The sequence below is a fragment of the Ochotona curzoniae genome, unplaced genomic scaffold (assembly GCF_017591425.1).
Source record: "Ochotona curzoniae isolate NIBS_2020 unplaced genomic scaffold, NIBS_Ocur_1.0 scaffold_4701, whole genome shotgun sequence".
Lineage (NCBI taxonomy): Eukaryota > Metazoa > Chordata > Mammalia > Lagomorpha > Ochotonidae > Ochotona > Ochotona curzoniae.
In genome coordinates this window covers 25826860-25849347 of record NW_024467122.1, presented here as the reverse complement: position 1 = coordinate 25849347, position 22488 = coordinate 25826860, and the positions used below count along the sequence as shown (strand labels likewise).

Sequence of the window (22488 nt, the reverse complement as noted above, 5' to 3'; positions counted from 1 at the left end):
CTCCTCTATTTTTGTCCTGTATTAATATTACTTTACTTAGACCTCAGTGCTGCTGTAAAATTTATGTCCATTCAGTATTTTCATGGTTTCATGAAAACTTGATTCCTTTGCACTATGAAATGCTCTTGCTTATCTTTGATACATTCTGCCTTTTTAAAAAAAATTTTTAGTAAACAATTCTATCCTTGTTTCATGATGTATCTTTAGCATGCCTTCATTTTTCAGGGATCTATATATTTCCAAACTTAGCATATTTTCTAAAGATTTATGATTGAGGCATGCTATGTTAGGCAAATCAATGATATTTTCCTTTAGCTTAACGTTTCATTTGCACTTAAAATTACTGATACATTTTTAGGTTGATTTTACCACTTCGGGTTGATTTTATATTTTCCCCGAGGCTCCATTACTTCCCTTACTTTGTATGCTAGTGATCTTGTTATGTTTTCTAAGAATCACTGAGATAATTTTTTAAGTGTTTAGTGATATGCAAATATATTTATTCTCATTTTGAATAATACTTTACTGGATATAAAATTCTAGATGACTGGCTTTATATTACTAATTTATAAATTAGTTTTTCCTTTTTTCCTTAATTCTGTATGATGTGAATTCAATTGCAGTTCAAACAGCTACTTTCCAAATGTGGTAACTTTGTCTCGGATCCATTTTCTGATTTTTTCAATGCCTGTTTGATTTTTTGCATGCCATTGACTTCCTGTTCATCCTACTGCCCTAGCCTTTTGAGATCATTTATTTCATTAACGTGAGAACCTCTCAGCTATTGTTTTAAATATTTCTTCTTCCTCATTGTCTAACTTCTTGCACTACAGTTATATCATTAGATGTCCTGAAGCTTTGGCTAAAATGTCCAAAAAATTCTGTTTTGTCAGGGTTTTAGAATTCATTTTAGACATTTTGTAGGAGTTCATCTTCAAATACACCGATACATTATTCTGCTGTGTACAAACCTGGTTAAGATTCATTTAGGTGAGGCTGTATACTCTAGAAAATTTATATTTCTAAAGTTATCCCTATATCTCTGCTGAAATTCCCTTGAATTATGCATACTGGGGAAAACAGCCCCACCTGTCCACTCAAAGTGGAATCAGATGCAGCAGGTGCAGACAAAGGAGACTTTCACAATGATCCTTCAAGACCAGCTACCTGGTGGCGCAGCAGACCTGGGAAGTTATAACTATAACTATATATATGTATGTATTAGCACACAGTTCCTTCCCTGCTTTCTCCTTGATCTATGACTATGAGATTACAATCTTTTCAGCTTTCACTTTAACTCTTTTGACCACTAACTTTGTGTTTGCCTAAGAATGTCCAGGTGCTTATAACCGAGCTATTATGTCACTTAGCTGTGTCCTCACAGACATTTGAAAAGTACCAAATGGTTACTTCTCAGACAATTCATCTATCTTTTCCACTAAGTACATACATACTTCCGACGGTTACTATAATGTCCAGGTTGTCTTTGCATCTATTCTGTTGAACATTGCCATTTTTGAATATTGATCATATTTTCATGCTTCTTTCATATTTTTAGGCAATGATTTGTGCAGCATACACATTTTTTGAAAGGATGTTGTCTTCTTTTGGTCTTTGGTAATGAAGACTCAGTCTATATGTTCTGCCAGTAACATTTGTAATGTGTTAACAATGCCGTTATTGTTCAGTTGTCCATACTGTCAAATGTTTGGGGGATGGGGTTAGGAAGTTCCTACTGAGTAGGATCTGGGATCTGACTGTCCGGTAATTTTGTAAATCTGCTTGTACTCTATAGCTGCAAACCTCGCCCTGTGCTAAAACCGTAAAGCTTTGTTGGTAACCCAGCAGGTGTCTTTGATCCTAAATCACAGCCTTGACTTTTTTTTTTTTTTCTTTTGGCTGCATTTTCCTTACATTCTATGATGGTGGAGGTTCCCAAGGGTTTCTTAGCTGCCCAGTGCCACTGCACACATTCTTGTCGAAATTCAACATTCTGAACACAGTACAGTTGCCTAGCAGTTAAAGGGATCCCACATGGGCACTGGTTCTAATGCCAGCACCTCTGCTTCCCATCCAGCTTCCTGCTTGTGGCCTGGGAAAGCAGTTGAAGATGGAACTCCACACCCATGTGGGAGACCCAGAAGAAGCTCTGGGCTCCTGGCTGTGAATTGATGTAGTTCTGGTCATTGCGGCCACTTGGGGAATGAATCAGCGGACGAATTATCAGTCTCTCCTCCTCTCTGTATATCTGACTTTCCAATAAAAATAAGATAAACATAAAAAAAGAAATTCAACTTTCTTATCATACCCTTAGTCTTTTATAGATGAACTGCTTGAGAATGGCCATTTCTCTGAGCTTCTGCTTCCTTTCTGTTTCAAGCTGAAGTCATGCAAAGTATTTCTTTCATTTTTTCTTTCCTTCAGCAATTCTATCTGCAGATAACTAGAACTTGAAAGAAATTCCATTTTTTCCATCTCTATATTTTCCAGCTGTTATTCCCATCACTCAATGCAGACCACAGAGAATGAATGTTGGGGTTCTCTCCTTTTGCTTTGGGGTCTCTTGTGGCTTATGTTTGCACAGAATGTGGGCAGGTGTCTCCTAGTTCCAGAAAGGCAGATCATCTTTGTTCTGTTAATGCACAAAGGGAGACCTATGTATGGTTTATTTTGCAGTATCACCTGTAGAATTAGGTTCTTCTTTTTGTATTAGCTTATGGTGTCATATTTAGGAATATTATTTGTAGCATGCCCACTTTATTGTAATTATTGCAGTGACAATGATAGCTTCCTACATTTTCCATATCCATACCTGAAGTGCTATTATAAACCTTCTAAGCACAACAACAAAAAGTGTCATATTTATCTATAATGTACTAATGTATCGTTTTTGTTGATCTTTCTCCATTTTTCAAGAGATAAGTATTGCCATGTTCTGTAAATTTCCTTCAGCTACAAAATAGTATGTTTTTTCTGTTCATTATATTGCATTTTCTTGTAATCTGTTATTGATGAAACTCTAAAATTTATCCAAAAACTCTCAGCTGAATAATACTTCTCTAAATTTTCTTCTTGATTTATATGATAAAAAAATATCCCACAGTGTTGGTATAATTTCTTTTCCTCTTTAAGCTCTTCAAAAATAGTTCTGATGCTCTCCCATCTTGTTTTATTTACAGAAAAAAAAAGTCAGTGAGAAATTAGAAGTCACTCTCATTTTGTTCAATTTATTTTAATCTCTCTTATCTCTTTGCCTGCTTCATGGTTTTGGTTTCTCCCCTGATCCCCAGGGTCTCTACGATTTGATTATGATGTAGCTAGGTATGGCTTCTTTCTGTTAAGCTTAGTCTTAAAAGTTAGTATTTTCTCATCACATTTTGAAAAGTGGTCGCCTTCATTTCTTCACCGCCCTGACCAGCAGGCCCCCATGATCTCAAGGGAAGTGTTCCTCAACAAGAAAAACTGGAACAATCTGGTCGAGCATGCTCAGGTATCGGAAAACCAGTACACACTGCTATAGACGAAGAAAAAGAGAAGGTAGAAGGGTGTCTCCCAACAACCCTCCCACCCAACAATGGCACCGTGACTGGCTAGTAGGCATCTCTGTCTCTCCGGACCCTCAAAAATGCTTTAGACCATGTAGATCATGTCTGGCTGGCAGAAAACATGGGGCTGCCGACTTCTCAGAGTTGCTTATAAAGGGAGTCCCAACACAACTTGTCCAAGGACAGAGAAGAGACACTGGTGCGCAGCCCACTGCTCTCACCTGCATGGCCAATGATCAGGTCAGGTTGAGGTCTCAGTGTGTTAAGACCAATGCCAGGATGCTCCTTCAGGGACATGACGTGCTGTGTCCTTGTGACCTTCCACGTGGACGAGGCAGGCAGAGATCCAGGGGTGATCTCCCTCCCTATATTCTGATATTCCACTTAGAGTATCTTTGACTTTTTAGTAATTGTTCCTTAGGTTACTTAATTTTGTTCCTTTTCTGTCATCTTCCCCCCACCCCCCCCACGTTTCAAGAGGGTTACCATTGATGACCTGCCCCTGCATGGGCTACTTTAATGTCCTATGACATGTTATGATGCCTGGGTTCAACTGGGTTCAATTTCTGGCTCTTATTCTAGACTCCATGCTCTTGTTAGTGCAGATCTTGAAAGGCAGGTGGTGATGGTTCAAGAAATTTGGGTTCCTGTCCTCACTATGGGAAACCTGGATGATGTCCAGTTCCTGGCTCCATCCCTGACCCAACTCTTGCTGCCGTCTTTCGGAGGGGTGAAGCAACAGATGGATGGATTCTCTCCATTTCTTCCAACAACAATAATACCGGCAATAATAACGGATTTGGAAGAACTTGTAGTCTTCTGTCCTTTGCTACACTACCTCACAAAATGTAACCTCCTGAGACTGTACAAGGAAATCCTCTTTCATCTGATTAATAAGACTGCTTATAGTTTGTCTTTATTTCCCATTTCATACTGTATGGTGAAAAATGTGTTCAAAAGTAATCACAAAGTTTGTATTTTAATCACCTATATCAAGGATCGTAGTTCTAAGCTTAATCTTTTCCTACATCTGAAAATTTTTATATATTTTCACACTTTTTTTCTTTGCTACCAGTGGTGGAAGAACTCGTTGCTTTTTCAGTCAGTAAAAAGAATTTGTAGAGAAAACTATATTTAATATAATTAACACAAACATATTTAAGATTTAATAAGAAAACAAAATAATTTAAAATTATCATATGCTATAACTATTAAAGTGATTTATAACTTTTCGATGATTCTGTGTTTCATACATAAAATCAGTTAAAAGACTAAATGTTTTCAATAGCTATTTTCCCTCCTACATTGCAAACTATGAAATTAATCACAAATGGATTGATATTTTTATTTTTGAGAATTAAGTTCAATAGGAATATATATCAAGATAACTGGAAAGTGAAATAACCAAAATGTTTATTGCTTTTTAAAATTCAGTTTAGACAAATATTAAGGCATTATGATTTTTTGAAAAAATTAGAGCAGAATATGATATTTTTCAGCTTACTCTTGAGTCCTTTGGGGAACTGATTTACACAAATTATCTTCAAAAGCTCGCAATGTAGTAAATGATACTTTGGTTTTTGTCAATAGGATCCTGAATGATAGAAAGTAAAATTATGCAAAGATAGACTGTAAAAATGAATAAAACTTAAGCCGATAGCTTAGTGGCTGAAGTCTTCACCTTGTATTCACTCGGATCCCATATGGACACTGGTTCATACACTGGCTACTTCACTTCCCATCCAACTCCCTGCCTGTGGCCTGGGAAAGCAGCTGAGGACAGCCCAAAGACTTGGGACTCTGCATTGGCATATGAGACCAGGAAGAGATTCATGACCCTTTGCCCCTGGCTCCTGGCTTCAGATTGGCTCAGTTTGGCAGCTGTGGACAGCTGGGAAAAGAACCAGCGGACAGAAGATCTTTCTTTCGATATCTCCTCCTTTCTGTACATCTGCCTTCACAACAAAAAATAAATATTTTCTAAAACATGACTGAAACTTGGTGAATAATTTATACTATTCAAATATTGTGCTACAAGGTCAGCACCATGACTTAGTAGGTTAAGCCTCTGCCTACAATTCCATGTGCTTCACTTTCAGTTCTACTCCCTGCTAATATGCTTGGGAAACAATAGGAGATGGCACAAGTCCTTGGGGTCCTTCACTCATGTGGGGAGACCCAGAAAAATGTTCAGACTCCTGGCTTCGGATTGAACCAACAGTGGTGGCTGCAGCCACTGGGGGAGTGAACTAGAAGTTGGAAGATTTCTCTCCATGTCTGCCCTTTCTTCTATGTAAATCTGTCCTTCCAATAAAAACTAAATCTTTAAAAATTATATCATGCTACAATGTTAATTTAACAACATTTGGTGTTTTATTTTTATTTCTTTAAAGTAGACTAGTGATCTGAACTAGCTGGAAATCCTCAGATATTCCTTAACCTACCAGCCTACTTACAAAACATATTCTTTGGGACTTGGGTGAAGTATCTCTGAAATTCCACTATTTAAGTCAGTCTGGTAGTGTCTGTTTTGCATATTTATTATCTTCGACATATTTCTAAAATGTCACTTAAAAGTAGAATACTTCAACAATATTTTTATTTCTCTTATGTGCTATCAAGCTATAAATGATATGTATTCAATTCTGATGTTCAAAGTAAAAAGTCTTCAGTACAGAAGATATTGAGTACTTTTTTGTTAAGTATGACATTCTATATTCTAAATGGCATACGGATATTTTTCTAGCAGTAATCTGCACTCATTCAATGACTGGATGCTGACACCCTATTCTATGTCTTTTCCTACAGGCTCTTAAACTGATCTACAATGGAAAAATTTCTTTTTTATCTCTTTTTCATTGGCATAGCAGTGAGAGCTCAGATCTGTCCAAAGCGTTGTGTCTGTCAGATTTTGTCTCCTAATCTTGCAACCCTCTGTGCCAAGAAAGGGCTTTTATTTGTTCCACCAAACATTGACAGAAGAACTGTGGAACTGAGGTTGGCAGACAATTTTGTTACAAATATCAAAAGAAAAGATTTTGCCAATATGACCAGCTTGGTGGACCTGACACTATCCAGGAATACAATAAGTTTTATTACTCCTCATGCTTTTGCTGACCTACGAAATTTGAGGGCGTTGCATTTGAATAGCAACAGGTTGACTAAGATTACAAATGACATGTTCAGCGGGCTTTCCAACCTCCACCATTTGATATTGAACAACAACCAGCTGACATTAATCTCTTCGACTGCGTTCGACGACGTGTTTGCCCTGGAGGAGCTGGACCTGTCCTATAATAATCTGGAAACGATTCCTTGGGATGCTGTGGAGAAGATGGTTAGTTTGCACACCCTCAGTCTGGATCACAATATGATTGACAACATTCCTAAGGGGACTTTCTCCCACTTGCACAAGATGACTCGGCTAGATGTGACATCCAATAAACTGCAGAAGCTACCACCTGACCCTCTCTTTCAGCGAGCTCAGGTACTAGCAACCTCAGGAATCATAAGCCCATCTACATTCGCGTTGAGTTTTGGTGGAAACCCCTTGCATTGCAATTGTGAATTGCTGTGGTTGAGGCGACTGTCCAGAGAAGATGACTTAGAGACGTGTGCTTCTCCTGCACTGCTAACTGGTCGCTATTTCTGGTCAATTCCCGAGGAAGAGTTTTTGTGTGAGCCTCCTCTTATCACTCGCCACACACATGAGATGAGAGTCCTGGAGGGCCAAAGAGCAACATTGAGGTGTAAGGCCAGGGGGGACCCTGAGCCTGCCATCCACTGGATTTCTCCTGAAGGGAAACTTATTTCCAATGCAACACGATCTCTGGTGTATGATAATGGAACACTTGATATTCTGATTACCACTATGAAGGATTCAGGTGCTTTTACCTGCATTGCTTCCAATCCTGCAGGGGAAGCAACCCAATCAATGGCTTTACAAATAATTAAACTCCCTCACGTACTCAACAGTACAAACCATATTCATGAGCCTGATCCTGGTTCTTCAGATATTTCAACTTCTACTAAGTCAGGTTCTAACACGAGCAGTAGCAATGGTGATACTAAAATGAGTCAAGATAAAATTGTGGTGGCAGAAGCAACTTCATCAACCGCACTGCTAAAATTTAATTTTCAAAGAAATATCCCTGGAATACGTATGTTTCAAATCCAGTACAATGGTACTTATGATGACACCCTTGTTTACAGGTAAGAAGAACTAAGCAGATTTATAGGATTCTGAGCATCTGAGTATAGGGCCTATTCGTGTAATTTCTTTTAATTAGCAGTTGTACTGTGTGTTGTAATCACCACACTTTGTTTTTAAAGTGTATTGTATAAGGTTTTTTGAAAAGTGTTGAGAACATGTGGGGAAATGTTTTGAAGGGTGTTATTTTTAGAGAATTCAAATTTATATTTACTATTGTGCTTACTTTTTCACCTCATCTGAGATGTGACTATCAGGGAACAAGATTGATTTATTTTAAAAATTCAAAAACATACCAGAATGTACACATCCACCTGAGTGTTCTTTCCTTCAAGGAAATCACGTTGGGAGGCTATACCATTATCCCAATGATGCTGCCATTGCTCAAAGCACTTTTGGAATTATCTTTAGAACCTTCGTCATACTATTTTGAATATCCTGAGTTGTGGCAAATCTTCGTCCTTTGAGGGTGAATTTGAATTTTGGAAACAAGCAAAAGCCATTTGGAGCCAAGTCTTATGAATAAGGTGGGTGATCAAGATGGGTATTTGCCATTTTTGGTCAAACATAGGATGTAACTATAAAATAATGAGACTGATTTTTTCTTTTGAGTGACTGAGTTGCATGCGTGTGTGGGGTCTCATGTGCACTGGTTCTTAAGACAGTTCCAAAAGAGAAATTTTCTAAGTATTTTGAGCAGTGAACGTATCACTGGAGTTAAATATGTATTCTCCAGGTAAGAATCACGATGAAGAATTTGCATTTGCTAAAGAATTTCTGGTATGTTTTTCTGAAGTTCAGCCTCATTGATTTATAGTCACATCTTGTTCAATTTTCAGTGGTAACGACACACTTTTACCCTTTCCTATAATTTAACTTATGATGAACAATTATTTTCCCTAGGAAATGAGGCAAAATACTGGCTTTGAAATGATTTTGTGCTTTTAAGCTTTTCAGATATCAGATCATCTATTTTCTTACATACTCAGGTGAATTCTTGAAGATCATTTGCTTGTCACTTGTGTGTGGAAGTGAAAGTAATTTGAAAAAAAAATGTATGGACTAGTAGGGAAAAAAAATACCAAATTATACTAGGTAGCTTGATGATCAAACCTGGGCAAGGTTCTAGTTGCCTGAGTTTTAACATCTTCATCTTTAAATGGGAAAGACTAGACTAGATGGTTTTTAATACTCTTCTCATCATAAAATGTGTAGGAAGGTAGAAAAAAAATGCACATGTGTTAGTATAAAGCGGTTTTCTCTTGTCATACTGGACTCTTGCCCTAGCCCGGGCACTCTTCAGTGCATTCTCAATATCAGGCACTCGCCCTAACACTTCACCTGCTTGTTGGTGTTGAGAATTCTGTACACCACAGACATTGCTTCTACCAAATCGGTCAGATTATTTTCTCAACCCAAAGATTTGAATCAAGCAGTGACAAATAATTTTGTGTGACCTTGAGAAAATCCCTTGGATTTCTAATCCTAAGGTTTGGCATCTGTGAAACAATGAAAACACCTGTCAAATAAAGTGATTCTAACAGCTCTAGATGCGTATAAAGGGCTCATTACTGCCTGGTACTTGAAATGGTCACACAAATGCAGGGTGCGTTAGTCACAGATAGTGGCTCTTGCATGAAATCCCCATACTTCTTTAGAACACATTATTTTAATGTAAAAAAAATCAATATCGTCAATTTTCGAAATCCCTAAACCTCGTTCTCAATGAAAAATATGATTTTGAGTTTTTTTCTCCAAATTAGCAAAACAAAACAAAAAAAAGATTGTACAGAAAGAACACATTAAAAGACTTTCAAAATATATTTGTTTCTTATAGTTTAGAGTGTCTAGAACTCTTGACAGATTTCGGAAAATGTTTTCGCATAGAGATTTTCATCAGTGAACAATAGAGCAAGGGACTTTCGTTCTAGTCAACATCTGTGCCTTTTCTGTTTCCAGGATCATTTTATTCATTTAATTCATACATGATCATCATCCTCATTTATAAATAAAAACATGGCAGGAAACGAGTGCTGCAAGGATAAGAGAGGGGCGAGGTCTATAAATACAATACATGAATCTTAGTTATATTTGTTATTAAAGATAGATTCAGTGGGCACAGCAGTTTACTAGGGATTTTGAAAATAAGGCCTCTGAAATGCATTTGCATTCTGGCTTCTAATGTGATTGTCAGTGTTTTCCCTTTCTTCAAATTGGCTTTTAGTCACAGAGGTGTTGTAAGTGCTAAATGGATTTGTTTAGTAGTCAGATAATGTCACAGTCACACCTTTCAAAAGCAATTTGTCATAAATGATTTTTTAGCACTGGCTTTTATTAGGAGTTCTGCTTTGCCAAGCAATGTAATTAGTAAGCTTGTCAAGGCAAGGTGCAGGCAGCATTAATATAATGCAGATGCCAACAATGACTTTCAGCCATTTCAACTAAGCAAATACAAGATTAGATCATTTCCCATATTCCATAGCTGTTATAAAGGTTCTTAGTGAGTACTGCAATGAGACAGAACTGCAGTCGCAATGACTTTCTGTGTATATGTTTTGTCTTGCTTTTCATATTAACACAAATTCCATTGTCCTTCAGAATGATCCCTCCTACGAGCAAAACTTTCCTGGTCAATAATCTGGCTGCTGGAACTATGTATGACTTATGTGTCTTGGCCATATATGACGATGGCATCACTTCCCTCACTGCCACAAGAGTCGTGGGTTGCATCCAGTTTACTACGGAACAGGATTATGTGCGTTGCCATTTCATGCAGTCCCAGTTTTTGGGAGGCACCATGATTATTATCATTGGTGGAATAATTGTAGCATCTGTGCTGGTTTTCATCATCATTCTAATGATCCGATACAAGGTTTGTAACAATAACGGGCAACATAAAGTCACCAAGGTTAGCAATGTTTATTCTCAAACAAATGGGGCTCAAACCCAAGGCTGCAGTGTCACGCTGCCCCAGTCCATGTCTAAGCAAGCTGTGGTACATGAAGACACTACCCAGTGTTGTAAAGTTGCCAATGACAATGTGATCCAATCTTCAGAAACTTGTTCGAGTCAGGACTCCTCTACCACTACCTCTGCTTTGCCTCCTACCTGGACTTCAAGCACATCTGTGTCCCAAAAGCAGAAAAGAAAGACTGGCGCAAAGCCGAGTACCGAATCACAGAGTGAAGCTGTCACAAATGTGGAGTCCCAAAACACTAACAGGAACAACTCAACTGCATTGCAGTTAGCTAGCCGACCTCCGGATTCTGCCACAGAGGGGCCCACGGCTAAAAGAGCACACACGCAGCCAAGTAAGTTTCTCACTTTGCCTACCACGAGATCCAGAGCAAGGCAAAGGTACTCTCTGGATGGAGAATTAAAGGAATACTATTGTTATATTAACTCACCGAACACATGTGGACTGTTTTCTCAAAGAAGCATGTCTATGAATGGGATGTGAATTCAGTCTGGAGGTTCTGATGGTCCTAGTGAAAATGTAACTTTCTCAAATTCTGAGTGGATATTAGAAAGCTCGGTGTAACTTATGATTTCCTTTTAAAGAAAATTTATTTTATGAATTCACATAAGAAATTGCAATTTGGAATTCCAGTCTTGTTTCTCTGATGCATGGCTCCTAGTATGGAGGTTGTATGTACACATTCTTGGGTATACTTCATTTAAATGTAAGAAATAAAGGTAACATACATGAATGATTAGGGAAAAAACAGACGACACAGGAGGAGTGCCTTCCCTTCTTCTAAGGCCTGCCTGTAGGTCCTGCAACAGCAAATCACAAAATCAAAATTGTCATGGAGAGAAAAATCTCACATAGGAAAATCTACATTTTCTCAAATTTTCCAAAAGGCCGTACATGAATGGTTGGTAATTCTCAATTAGTAGACTATATACTTTCATTTCATCACAAGGATGTTGCCTTTGTCTTTAAGAAAATGTTGTGATGATCAATTATTTTATTATTTATTTAAAATAAAATGTTCAGCTAGTATACCCAACAATTATCAAATGCCTACCATCCTAAAAGCATTTTTTGTTTAGGTGCCTTAATGGTTCTGACACATTTGTCTTCCATGACATAACTTTTGTGAAGTAGAAAAAAAGGGAAAATATTGCTTATTTTTGCTTTCATCAATTGATCCAACCAGTTTGAAGTCACATGTCTTGATGGTTTCATTCGTTCACTGTGCATTTGTTGAGTGAATGCTACTTACTTTGCTCTTAATTTGAGAGAAACAAAAGACTATCTTTATCAAAGGAATTTTCATTTTTTATAGCCAAATGAAATAAAAAGCTTCTAACAAAAATCTCATTTCATTTATAAGCAATATGAAGTCATAGCTTGTTAATCAAACAGTGGATTCCCCCCTTTGATGTAAGTTTGATGCTTCTTTTTTAAAGTATATTTCTTTGGTATTTAACAAAAATCCTTGATGAATCTATTCAGAAACCTTGCAGTTTAGTAGGAATACTTCATGGCAAAATTTGAATTAGTAATAACATGTCATTGTTTCTAAATTACATGTATGAATATTTCCTTAACTCAAGATTTATAACTAAGGAGTCTATCTACTTATTAAAATCAAATGTTCCTTTTGATGGTGTTTCAGTAAGGTTCCATAAATGTTATTAATGTGTCTTTTTAGAAAAAAGCTCATGTAAGAATTTAGACCCATTTCTTTTTATAAAAAGTCATGGTATGTTACCCATAGCACTATCATAGATAGTTACGTTCATAAAATGCTTGCTCAGAGTCAGATAAACACACAGTAAAATTATTATCAACTGTTTAAGATCACCTGCACTGCTAGGCATAGGTGAGGAATATTGAATTAAGAGTTTAAACTCATTCTAACAGAAGCATATACAAACACTGTAGTTTATTTTAAACTTGTCAGAGCTGTATCTTACCATGCGTATATCATGGTTTCTTCATTAGGTGGGAAGTCAAAGTAGAGCACAGGCTCTTTATTGGAAAAATATTTTTCCCAATGAACTTTATTGATCTTAGGCACTTTCTAAGCAGCATCTCCTCTCTGTTACCCCTTACTTTTCGATAAGTGTACTCCCTTCTATTGCTCAGGTATACGGTGTTTGGGAGAAATAAATGAGCTCATATGGATGGAAGTTAATTTATTAAATCAAAAGCACGACTCAAGCATATTTTTAAAATGATTACTATAATGGTGTACTAGTCAGAGCAAAATACTTTTAATTAATATTAATTATGCATTTCCTAAGGAGGTACTGAATAACAAAGGGATATTACATTTCACATGTTAGATTTATTTGTATATTATTTAAAATACTTGAATATGTTAAAGACTTGACGGTTTGCAAAAATGAATTCAAATAGGAAGAATTTTGGCATTATGAAAGTTGTCTTTAATGATGGAGGCCCTGAAAATTTGTAAACTGCTTATAAGCTTAGCACTTCTTCTCCAAGAATTCGTTTTTTCTTTCCAATGACCTGTGTATTTTTCTCAAACACATTTAAACCTCTATGGTGTCCAAACATTTAAAATTTATTTTGTGCCTCAAAGGCGTGCACACTATTTTACTTATTGTCCTTCTTATATCACTTTTAGAGTGTTTTAACCAAATGCCTGGACAATTGTTCTTAAAAGTGAATATCTGGACCATTTTCCTGTCTTCAAAATGTGCATATTGGCCTATCGGGGAAACCAATTTGTTTCTGTATTTATTTATAAGTGTTTAGAAAAAATGCTCTAAAAGGGCAATTTCACTACAAAGAGATGGAAAAATAAGTATGAACAAATTGGGGATACTTAATCAAGCCTGTTAAAATGTCACAAGAAGAGTTGCCTGGATTAATGAGTAAATAAAAGAATAGATAAGTGAATGTGACCAGTGAGGAAGTTATATTGATATGACACATCAGTATAATAGATTTGTGATCTAGATGTGCTGTCGCAAGCAAGAAATTCCTTTTCTAGTTTCTCCTTCTGTCATGTGTTGCCTGTTTTAATTAACCAGTCACACCTATGTGAACAGAAACATATGTTTGGCTCTATATATTTGGTGATTTTATTTATATTGTATAGACCACAGATTATTTTTACTCTCATTTTTTGCATTTTTAACTATTTTACATTATTCTTTCATTTTGTTGAATGTGAAAAACAACATAAAATATTGTTTGTCAATAAGGCTATCTTAGTAGGTGCTTACTGAATAGGTGCAAATATTTTTAGAATAATATATGACCCTTATTGTTTTCATTCCTTTCGAATAACTGTGTCCCAACAAATGTCAAGCAAAGCACAAAATTCCAAAAAGCAGCACATGTTGGTTGATAGTGTTATTTCTTCTTTTATTAATTATATTTCTTTTTGATGATAGTTAAATAGGCTGATAAGGGTCAAGGGCTACAGGGAGGTGGGTGAGATCAGCATTTTCACATTCTCTGTTTTTCCTCCTATATCTGGGGGAAGGGGGAACAGGGACAAGCAGAGAAGCCACATGCAGCCTCTCAAACGCCTCTGCACCCTGGAATAGAATGCACCTGTCACTATCTCAGGAATGCCAATGTTGAACATGCTTTGAGAGTCCTGGGCGAGAGATTGTTATAGTTCAACGGTTCTGAATTACTGCCAATCTCACTACTCCAAGCATGATGAACCTGCCCCAGGACCCACTGATTGACACACTGCAACCTAGGGTCTCCATTTCCCCAGATATTCACTGCCTAAACTTGGCTGGGGTAGTTGATCAATTTGTTCTGGCCTCTGTCATGGTACCAGGTGTCCTCCGCAGGCTCCAATGTACTGCCATATTCTCCGGGTTCATCTAGATATTTTGTCCAATGCTCTATTTGAGCCACTGAGAAGGCTCAGGTTTGACACATGCACTCCAAGATCAGAACATGGAACCTGCAATTCTCTTCATGGATGGGATTCTGAGTCCAGCAATTCAACTGGGGGATCCCCAAACAAACTTCATATCAGGTGATCCCAGACCTGATTTTTGTGTGTGCTCATTGATACAGGATCTGACATTGTCCATCGCCCAAATCAGGTTATGCATATATTGGTAGATGCAATTGCTGGGTCAGTTCTGTCTCCAGACCCATGTTTCATGCAACCCAATGGGTGTTGAAGCCCAGATTGATCCTGCGCACCACACATCTCTCACACAAACCAGTGGGAGCTGAAACCTTGTTGGAGCGACCTGCAGTAATGCCCACCAGTTCTGCCCCTTGCACTGGTTCTCATGCCTGTCAGTATGTACAACAAACTGATCCAGTCTGTTCCACATCCCATTCAGCTCTCATGCATGTTAATGGGCATTGAAGCCTTGTTAAACCCAACTAGCCCCACTATCCAGCCCATACACATTCCAGTGGGTGCCACTCTGTCCAGCCATGCCTGCCCCAGCGCTGGGTCTCATGCTCACCAGTGGAAGTGGTAACCAAGAGGCACCCACTGTTTCCCTAATGGACCCACTTCTAGTCCTGGATCATGTGCTCTCCAGGTGGTTCCTCAGGTTGACTTGGCAGAATTAGCCCCCAGTGCCAGTATCTCCCAGCTAATGCTGTGGTAAAGCCCAACCAACGTACACCCACTCTGGCTTATGCTTGGACCAGTAGAAACAGTCAGTCCAGCCTGGCTTTTCCCTGATCCAACTCACATGAAGCCAACAGGTGTTGTAGCCCTGCCTGGTCAGATCTGCCCCCAACTCATGCTCTCCAGCGGGAGTGGTTGTCCAGCATAGGAGCCCACACAGCCCCTCTACTGGCTTTGTCTCCTCCTCCACTGGATTCCATATGTACTGGTTGGGTGCTGTGGCCCAGTCTGGCATGGCCACCTCACCTTGACATTTTCTAGTGGGTACTGTAGCCTGGCTGGGCCCAGCCCACTCCCAATTCCAGCTCACTCTGCTGGGGGCCACAACCTACTCCAGCTTAGCTGGCCCTCATGTGAACTGGCATGTGTTGTGCCTGAACCCAATTTGACCCACACTCCACTCCATTCTGGTGCTTGGATTCATTAGCAGGTGATATGAACTGGCCCTGCCTGGTTTGCCCCCGACCTGTGCCAAATATATGCCTCTGGGTACCATTCCTTGGCCTGGTCTGGGCTGCTCCCTTTCTTGGTTCTTGCGCTTACATGCAGAACTGTGTCACAGCAGAGGAGTTTCCCAAGCTCCTCCATCAGAACCTCTCCCAATGCCAGATCTCACGTGCATTAATGGATCCATGGGCCAAGCCTACTTAGTCCACCTCTTGTTCCAGCAAGAACAGAGGTCTTTCCTGACCAGCCTTCAAGTCATTCTGGTTTTTATTGTTCAGTGTTACAGCCCAGCCAAGCCTGGTTCACACACAGGCACAGCTCACACATGGCTGAGCAGGGGCAAAGAACTATCCTAGCCTAGCCTGTCCTACACCTACCCTGGTCTGAATGAGCACCTGTGAGTGTTAGAATCTAGCCCAGGCCAGCACACCCCAGTCTCGGTCCACACTTGCGCCAAGGGTCACTCAGCCATATGCAGACCAGAACACAGCCCCAACTGCAGCCCCTGCACTCACTAGTGGGAACCACAACACAGGGCATCCTCTTAGCGCTCCAACCAGACCTGAATCCAGCACAGACCTTGTGCAATCCAGTGGTTGCTCTGACCAGCTTGGTATAGCCCCTCCCCTGTCTTGGCCTTTGCCTTTGGATGCTGTAGCATGGCCTGACCCAGCCTGCCCCATTCCCAACTTTCACTCGTAATTGCTGGAACCTGGCCTTGCTCAGTCTGCTCCCATCCCTATCTCATACAAGGCGTGATACCCTAACCCAGCATGACCTGCACTCCAGCCTAGTTTCTGTACTTGCTTGTCAGCTAAGGTTTGCTGGACCTTGCCCGGTCTGCTAATGTAAGGGTTGGTTCTGAAAGAGGCAGACTGGGCAAGGTCTAATGATTCTATTTTCTTAATGTTTGCTTATGTATGAGTGGGAAATGTTTGGGGGAAAGGATGTCTGAGCATTGTTGTACATATGGGAAAAAAGATCTGCTCCTTATCTTCCTAGGTTGCTGATAATATTAATATACTTTATGTTAGTACCATTAAATTACATTTATGTATAAGTAATATTTTAATTGCATATTTTTCAGCATCGAAAGCAAAGGTTAGGTTTTGATAATTGGTTCAAAATCTTATATTGCATATTATGTGTTCATTCCCTTTCCATAACAGAAAATAGATATGATTAGAAATGCAATTAGTTTGCATATTTTAGTTATTTTTATCTATAAAACCATTATTCTTGTAGCACTACAGAAGACTAATTGCAAAGCACAGAAAACATACTACTGTTGTTGGGCAATCCTTAAAAGTGTGTTATGCGACTAGGACATGGAAAGTAACCTTTTATAGCCTGGAGTTTACTTAACCATTAAATTATCTTGCTAAGGTAATTGGAATAAATGGTTATAAAATTTTATAGTCACTAAAAATGTAAATGTATACCATTGTTTCTGATTATATTCAGTTATTTCAAGATAAAAACTTAGCATGTAAGGTTAATATTGGAAATATACATACATTGCAAGTTGCTGCATATATACATATTGATACATAGGTGTGAATCTTGCATTATATATAAACCTATCTTTATGATACTAATCAATCATAATCGACATTTTCTGGCCTGTAACACACACTAGTAATTCTCACATTAGTGTAACAAAATTGTACCTGGACATATTTTGTCAGACTATAGGAACTACTGTTGCATATGGAGTGGTCAAATTTCCTCATGACAACTAGATGTACCACTTTCATCCAGAAGTTCAAAACTGGTGCATGCCACATTCATGAATGCTTAAAACAAGCACACAAAAGATTTCAAGTACATTCAGGAGAAAGCCATTTAAAATACTTGTGGTTGTATGTAGCTGTTCTTTTCATCTTGACTGACACATGGCTATGTAAGTACCAGATTTTGCTCCAGAATATGCCCAATACATACAATTACCATAATACACTGAAGGGGCTTATGAAAAATGCTATGTTAGTTCTGTCATATTCCCAATTCCTGACTGTATTTCATGCAATGTGAAATTTGTCACTGATTTCAAGTAAAACCTGGACTCCAGAAGCCATTGGAATTTTACATGAATTTTTATGCTGAAGGTTTTATTTTTTAAAAATGAGATCCCTAGTCTTTCATACTGTTCTGTGAACACAGAAAGTGTTTTTTTCCCATTGACAGCTATTTTTTCTTATTACTGTAACCATTCTAAATGATAAAGTTAATTTTCTTAAGGCAGATATTTTAAAAATTTATATTTTATTGGAAAGTCAGATATACAGAGAGGATGATGTTCCATCCTCTGGTTCGTTCCGCAAGCAGCCGCAATGGCCAGAGCTGAGCCTATCCGAAGCTAGGAGCCTGGAACCTTTTCCAGGTCTCCCATGTGGGTGCAGGGTCCCAAGGCCTTGGGCCTCCCTTGACTGCTTTCCCAGGCCACAAGCAGAGAGCTTGATGGGAAGTTGAGCAGCCAGGACACAAGTAAGCACCCACATGGGAAACTGGTGTGTGCAAGTTGAGGACCTTAGCCAATAGCCTACCATGCCAAGGAAGATTTTTTTTTACAGCAATACAATGTATTCTATGCTATCTTACAAAAGAATACTAAATGAGGGTGGGTTATATATACATGCTGCTATTTAAGTAGTAGGTATTGGATGATGGTTGAAAACAAAAGTGATTATTTTATAATCTCTGTGTTGAATGTGGTAAAACTCTGTTGGCTTTGGATTATTTTTCACTTGACATATTTTCCATATTGATCAGATGCAACTATCTAGTTGAGATGTGAAATGTGCAAAAGGAAATTAAAAAAATTCTTATTCATCTCTTGTAAGGAAAACACATTTCATATTAAAGTTCTATAAAAGTTATTAGGCCAATATTTTTAAAATTCCATTTTCACAGTACTTGTTTCAGGAAGCAGCCATAGGGAACTATCAATTAATATGTAAATCTGTTACAATTACCCCCAAAACTGGTAAGTAAAACCAATCAAATATTTACATGAATCATAGCTAAGAAAAAATTTCCAAGATTTCAGTGAGAAGTCCTTCTTTAAAAAATGAATTTATGACACTGAAAATTTTATTCCCAGATGCTTTGCTGACTAATGTTGACCAGGTGGTCCAGGAAACACAGGTGAGATTCTTACTACTAGCCACCTAGTTCAATTCTTACATGGATGTTTTCTTTCATGATTCATTTTTAATGTTTATTTGCTAGTTTGTATAATGTTGAAATTTCTCATTATGGTTCAGAATGCTAAGTAGTGCATACTGATATAATTATGTTCAGCAAATTTATTTATTTTCTTTTTAAAATGTTTGTCAGTATAAAGGGAACAGATCTTCTGTGCATCAAAGGTACAACTCTAAGAATACAACCATACTTTCCCCAGTCCTTTTTTCTCACTCAATGCACATCTTCTTTTTTCCTTTTTTTTTTTGTTTTACAAAACCATAATTTCAGTCCAGTTTATAATGACAGGTTTAATACACCACTAACCATGATTTTCAAAAAGTAAAAAAACATATAAAGACCACATATTCACAGGACTATAACTAGCATTTACAAACAATACTAAAATTGCATTGTTAAGTAAATTTCTAATTCCTAAGTTTAAACACCTTTCCAGCTAATCACACTGTAAGAAATGAAAGTAGCAGTAGCAATGGAGTTTTAGACATCAAAGTTCTTCTTGCAGTGACGCACAATACAATGTTCATTATGGCAAATATTTCCTAAAGTGAATACAGCAACTTCTAAAGAAGATATTCACTTCTCTTGTTGGCCGCCATAGCCTAAAAGGAGCTGAGATGATACATTACGTCTCATTGAAAAATGTCCAACAGAAGTGTTTCACTCTTATCTAAAATGAATGAAGGCACTTTAAAATTGAACCAAAGAGTACAAATAAAATATTCATGGTATTGCTTTTGTTAGCAACCAATTACTCTTCTTGAGTGGTGTTTTTTTTTTTTCTGAAATTTCAAATGAGGTTTTGATTTCTGTGTTTTAATTGAATCAGAAGGTAGATTTCCAGAACAGAATAGCACTTACACAATCTGTTCAAACAGCTGGAAGCATCAGCCATGTGCCTTAGGTTTAGCACAGAAAAAAAAAAAAATACTCCGTTTTAAAAGTTCCCAAGGAGTCCATTGATTTATTTGGTGGTAGTAAAATAGTTTTTTAATATATATTTCAGTTTTAAAACAATAGGAAGTTGGTCAACCTTTCAGGGTTTTCCCCAATGAGCAACATCCAAAACTCAAATTATTTTCAAGCATTATTTCATTCTTGAATTTAGGATCCCATTGTTGTAATGCAAAGAGAGAGAGAGAGAGAGAGAGAGAGAGAGAAGGAAAGAAAGAAGAAAAGACCAACAGATGACTCCCTAAACGCAGTCACCAGCACAGTGTTGGACATGCCACACACACTGAGCTCTGGTGTGTGTATTTTATTGACCTGTGAGAAGAGGCAGGTGCTGCCATGCACCCCTTCATTCTCTCTCTGCTAGTTGCTTCCTCCTACTCTTTCGCTTTCTCTTTCTCTTTTATTCTTTCTTTCTTTCTTTCTTTCTTTCTTTCTTTCTTTCTTTCTTTCTTTCTTTCTTTTTCTTTTTTCTTTCTTTCTGTTTGATTGCTTGCTATCCTCTTTCTACCTCCCCTATCTTCCTGTCTCCTCCTATTTGTGTCTCAGTCACTTGCTTCTCTGTATATCCTTTTAATCATTCATCATATGATTTTGAACATTCAATTGAACTGAAAGTTAGTGTATCTTTAAAAAGGGATTAGAGAATCAAAAATTAATCTCTAAGGAACATAATGCAGAATACTGCTAAAACTTGCATTACATTTGGAACAGTCATTTTAATTGCTAATTTAAACATTTCCTAAATGGGATATTTTTCTTTATTTTACCACATTAGTTGAGGTAGAATTTAGGGAAAAACAGTATCTTAGGAAGTCTTCATATTGCCGTTGAAGGTGATACCACATATATATAAAATAGATACACACAAGCTTAATAATTCCTTTTAAATTCTAAAATACAACCATATAATATTTGAATAATATAATAAAATTTTAAAAATCATAAAATTTTTCCACCCGGATACAAATAATAGTCTGTTGCAACCTATTTTAGTGAGTAGCTATTTCAATATGTAGTAATTTCATATGTCTGTGTTTATTCTGCATTAACTTTATGTGGTGCATTGCAAATGGATTTAAATAGGTCTTCTTTTTACCCTATTGCTTTTATTGTTTAATAAAGGAGATGACTATTTTGTCAACATAAATTTTCCTTCCATACTGTGACTAGAAAATAAAAATCCACAGAAAATAATTTTAACAAAGTTTAGCAGCAATACACCATCCTGTCTTTTTAAGCTCATGTTATCTCTGTCATCGGATGAAAGATAGCATCTGACCCCAATATAACTATTCCTTTTTGTACTTTGTGGCTGGTTTCTGCTACAGTTGTCCTATTGTTTTGATGACTAATACTAGTGGAACTTGGTATCAATATTCCTTTAAGAGACAGCAGTCCAGGTGCAATTTCACTTCACGTAGCCTTTCACTGTATGGGCAGCACCTTCTAGTTTCTATGCTAAGTTAAGCAGACAGCCAGACAAACTTATATATGTCGTTTTTAAAAAACAATATAAATGTCTGTTGATTGCTAAAGGCCACGCATTAATTAATAAAACCTTTTGTTGTTTGATCTTACTTTGAAATGACACACGTGAAAACCTCAACAAGGTACATGGCATTCCACTGCTTGATTTTGATTAAGCTGTTTAGGCTTCACACACTTAGACTGCTTCAAAAAATGAGATTGCCTTAAATATTCACCAATGTGAAATGACTCAGCAGCACTTTATGTGTTGGTGTGCATGTGTAGATACTTTGGGGATTGAAAAGAAAAGAAGGTGGCGTTTTATGGCAAGAAAGTTTTGCTTGAGTACTTACAGCTCAATAATTAGGTTAATAGCATGATCATCTTATTAGCTATGTGTTCTCTTTTCCTTTCTTTTCAGAGGCTGGAGTCAGTCTGAAGAGCGCTATTGTCTCCCTTGAAAGAAGTTGCCACTGATATTTTTACTGGAAAGTTAAAAATTGTTTCAGTTCACAAGAGTTAATTGTTGAACTGATATCCTGAAAGAAACCATCCATGGGGACTGGGGTAGAAGTCTCTGATGCCTGCACAATGGCTCCATCAGACCATGGTTCATCCCCTTTGGAAACCAAATTTTTTTTTGGCCTACAAATATTTTTTTTAAAGATGGAAAGAGAAAAGCCTATATTGGCATCAATTTCTGTATCAGTCCATCTTACATTGCCATTCATGATTTAACAGACTGTAGAATCTTGAATAACCTATAACACTTTAACAAATAAATGTTTTACTATGACCAAATTTGCACAATGCCTGATTTGTGAACGACTTTCTCCTTCAAGTCTGAGTGATGAGCTGGTTATTGCAAGAGGTAAAAATACTGTTCTAAATTTAGCTTGCTTGGAAACATCGAGGTCTCACAGACTGTAAGTATGATTGGAGTTCTTTCTCCTTCGAATCAGGAGCCTCCTCTTCCATGGGCGAGATGTTCAGTGAGTTAAACAGATCTTTGTCAACTGTATGCCTCTTTGTAAGACAGGAGCTTGATGGCTTTTCA

At 37.6% G+C, this 22488-nt stretch overlaps 1 protein-coding gene across 1 annotated transcript in view; it reads left to right on the top strand.

Moving 5' to 3' along the window:
* Positions 1–22228, top strand: part of LRFN5 (leucine rich repeat and fibronectin type III domain containing 5) — a 191609-nt gene extending 169381 nt beyond the window's left edge. Inside the window, exons 3-6 of the mRNA XM_040969002.1 lie at positions 6354–7757; positions 10354–11066; positions 18907–18950; positions 21853–22228. Coding sequence (XP_040824936.1) covers positions 6373–7757; positions 10354–11066; positions 18907–18950; positions 21853–21870 — 2160 coding nt within the window. The 5' untranslated portion in view covers positions 6354–6372 and the 3' untranslated portion in view covers positions 21871–22228. The remainder of the gene's footprint in view (positions 1–6353; positions 7758–10353; positions 11067–18906; positions 18951–21852) is intronic.
* Positions 22229–22488: the final 260 nt, after the last annotated feature.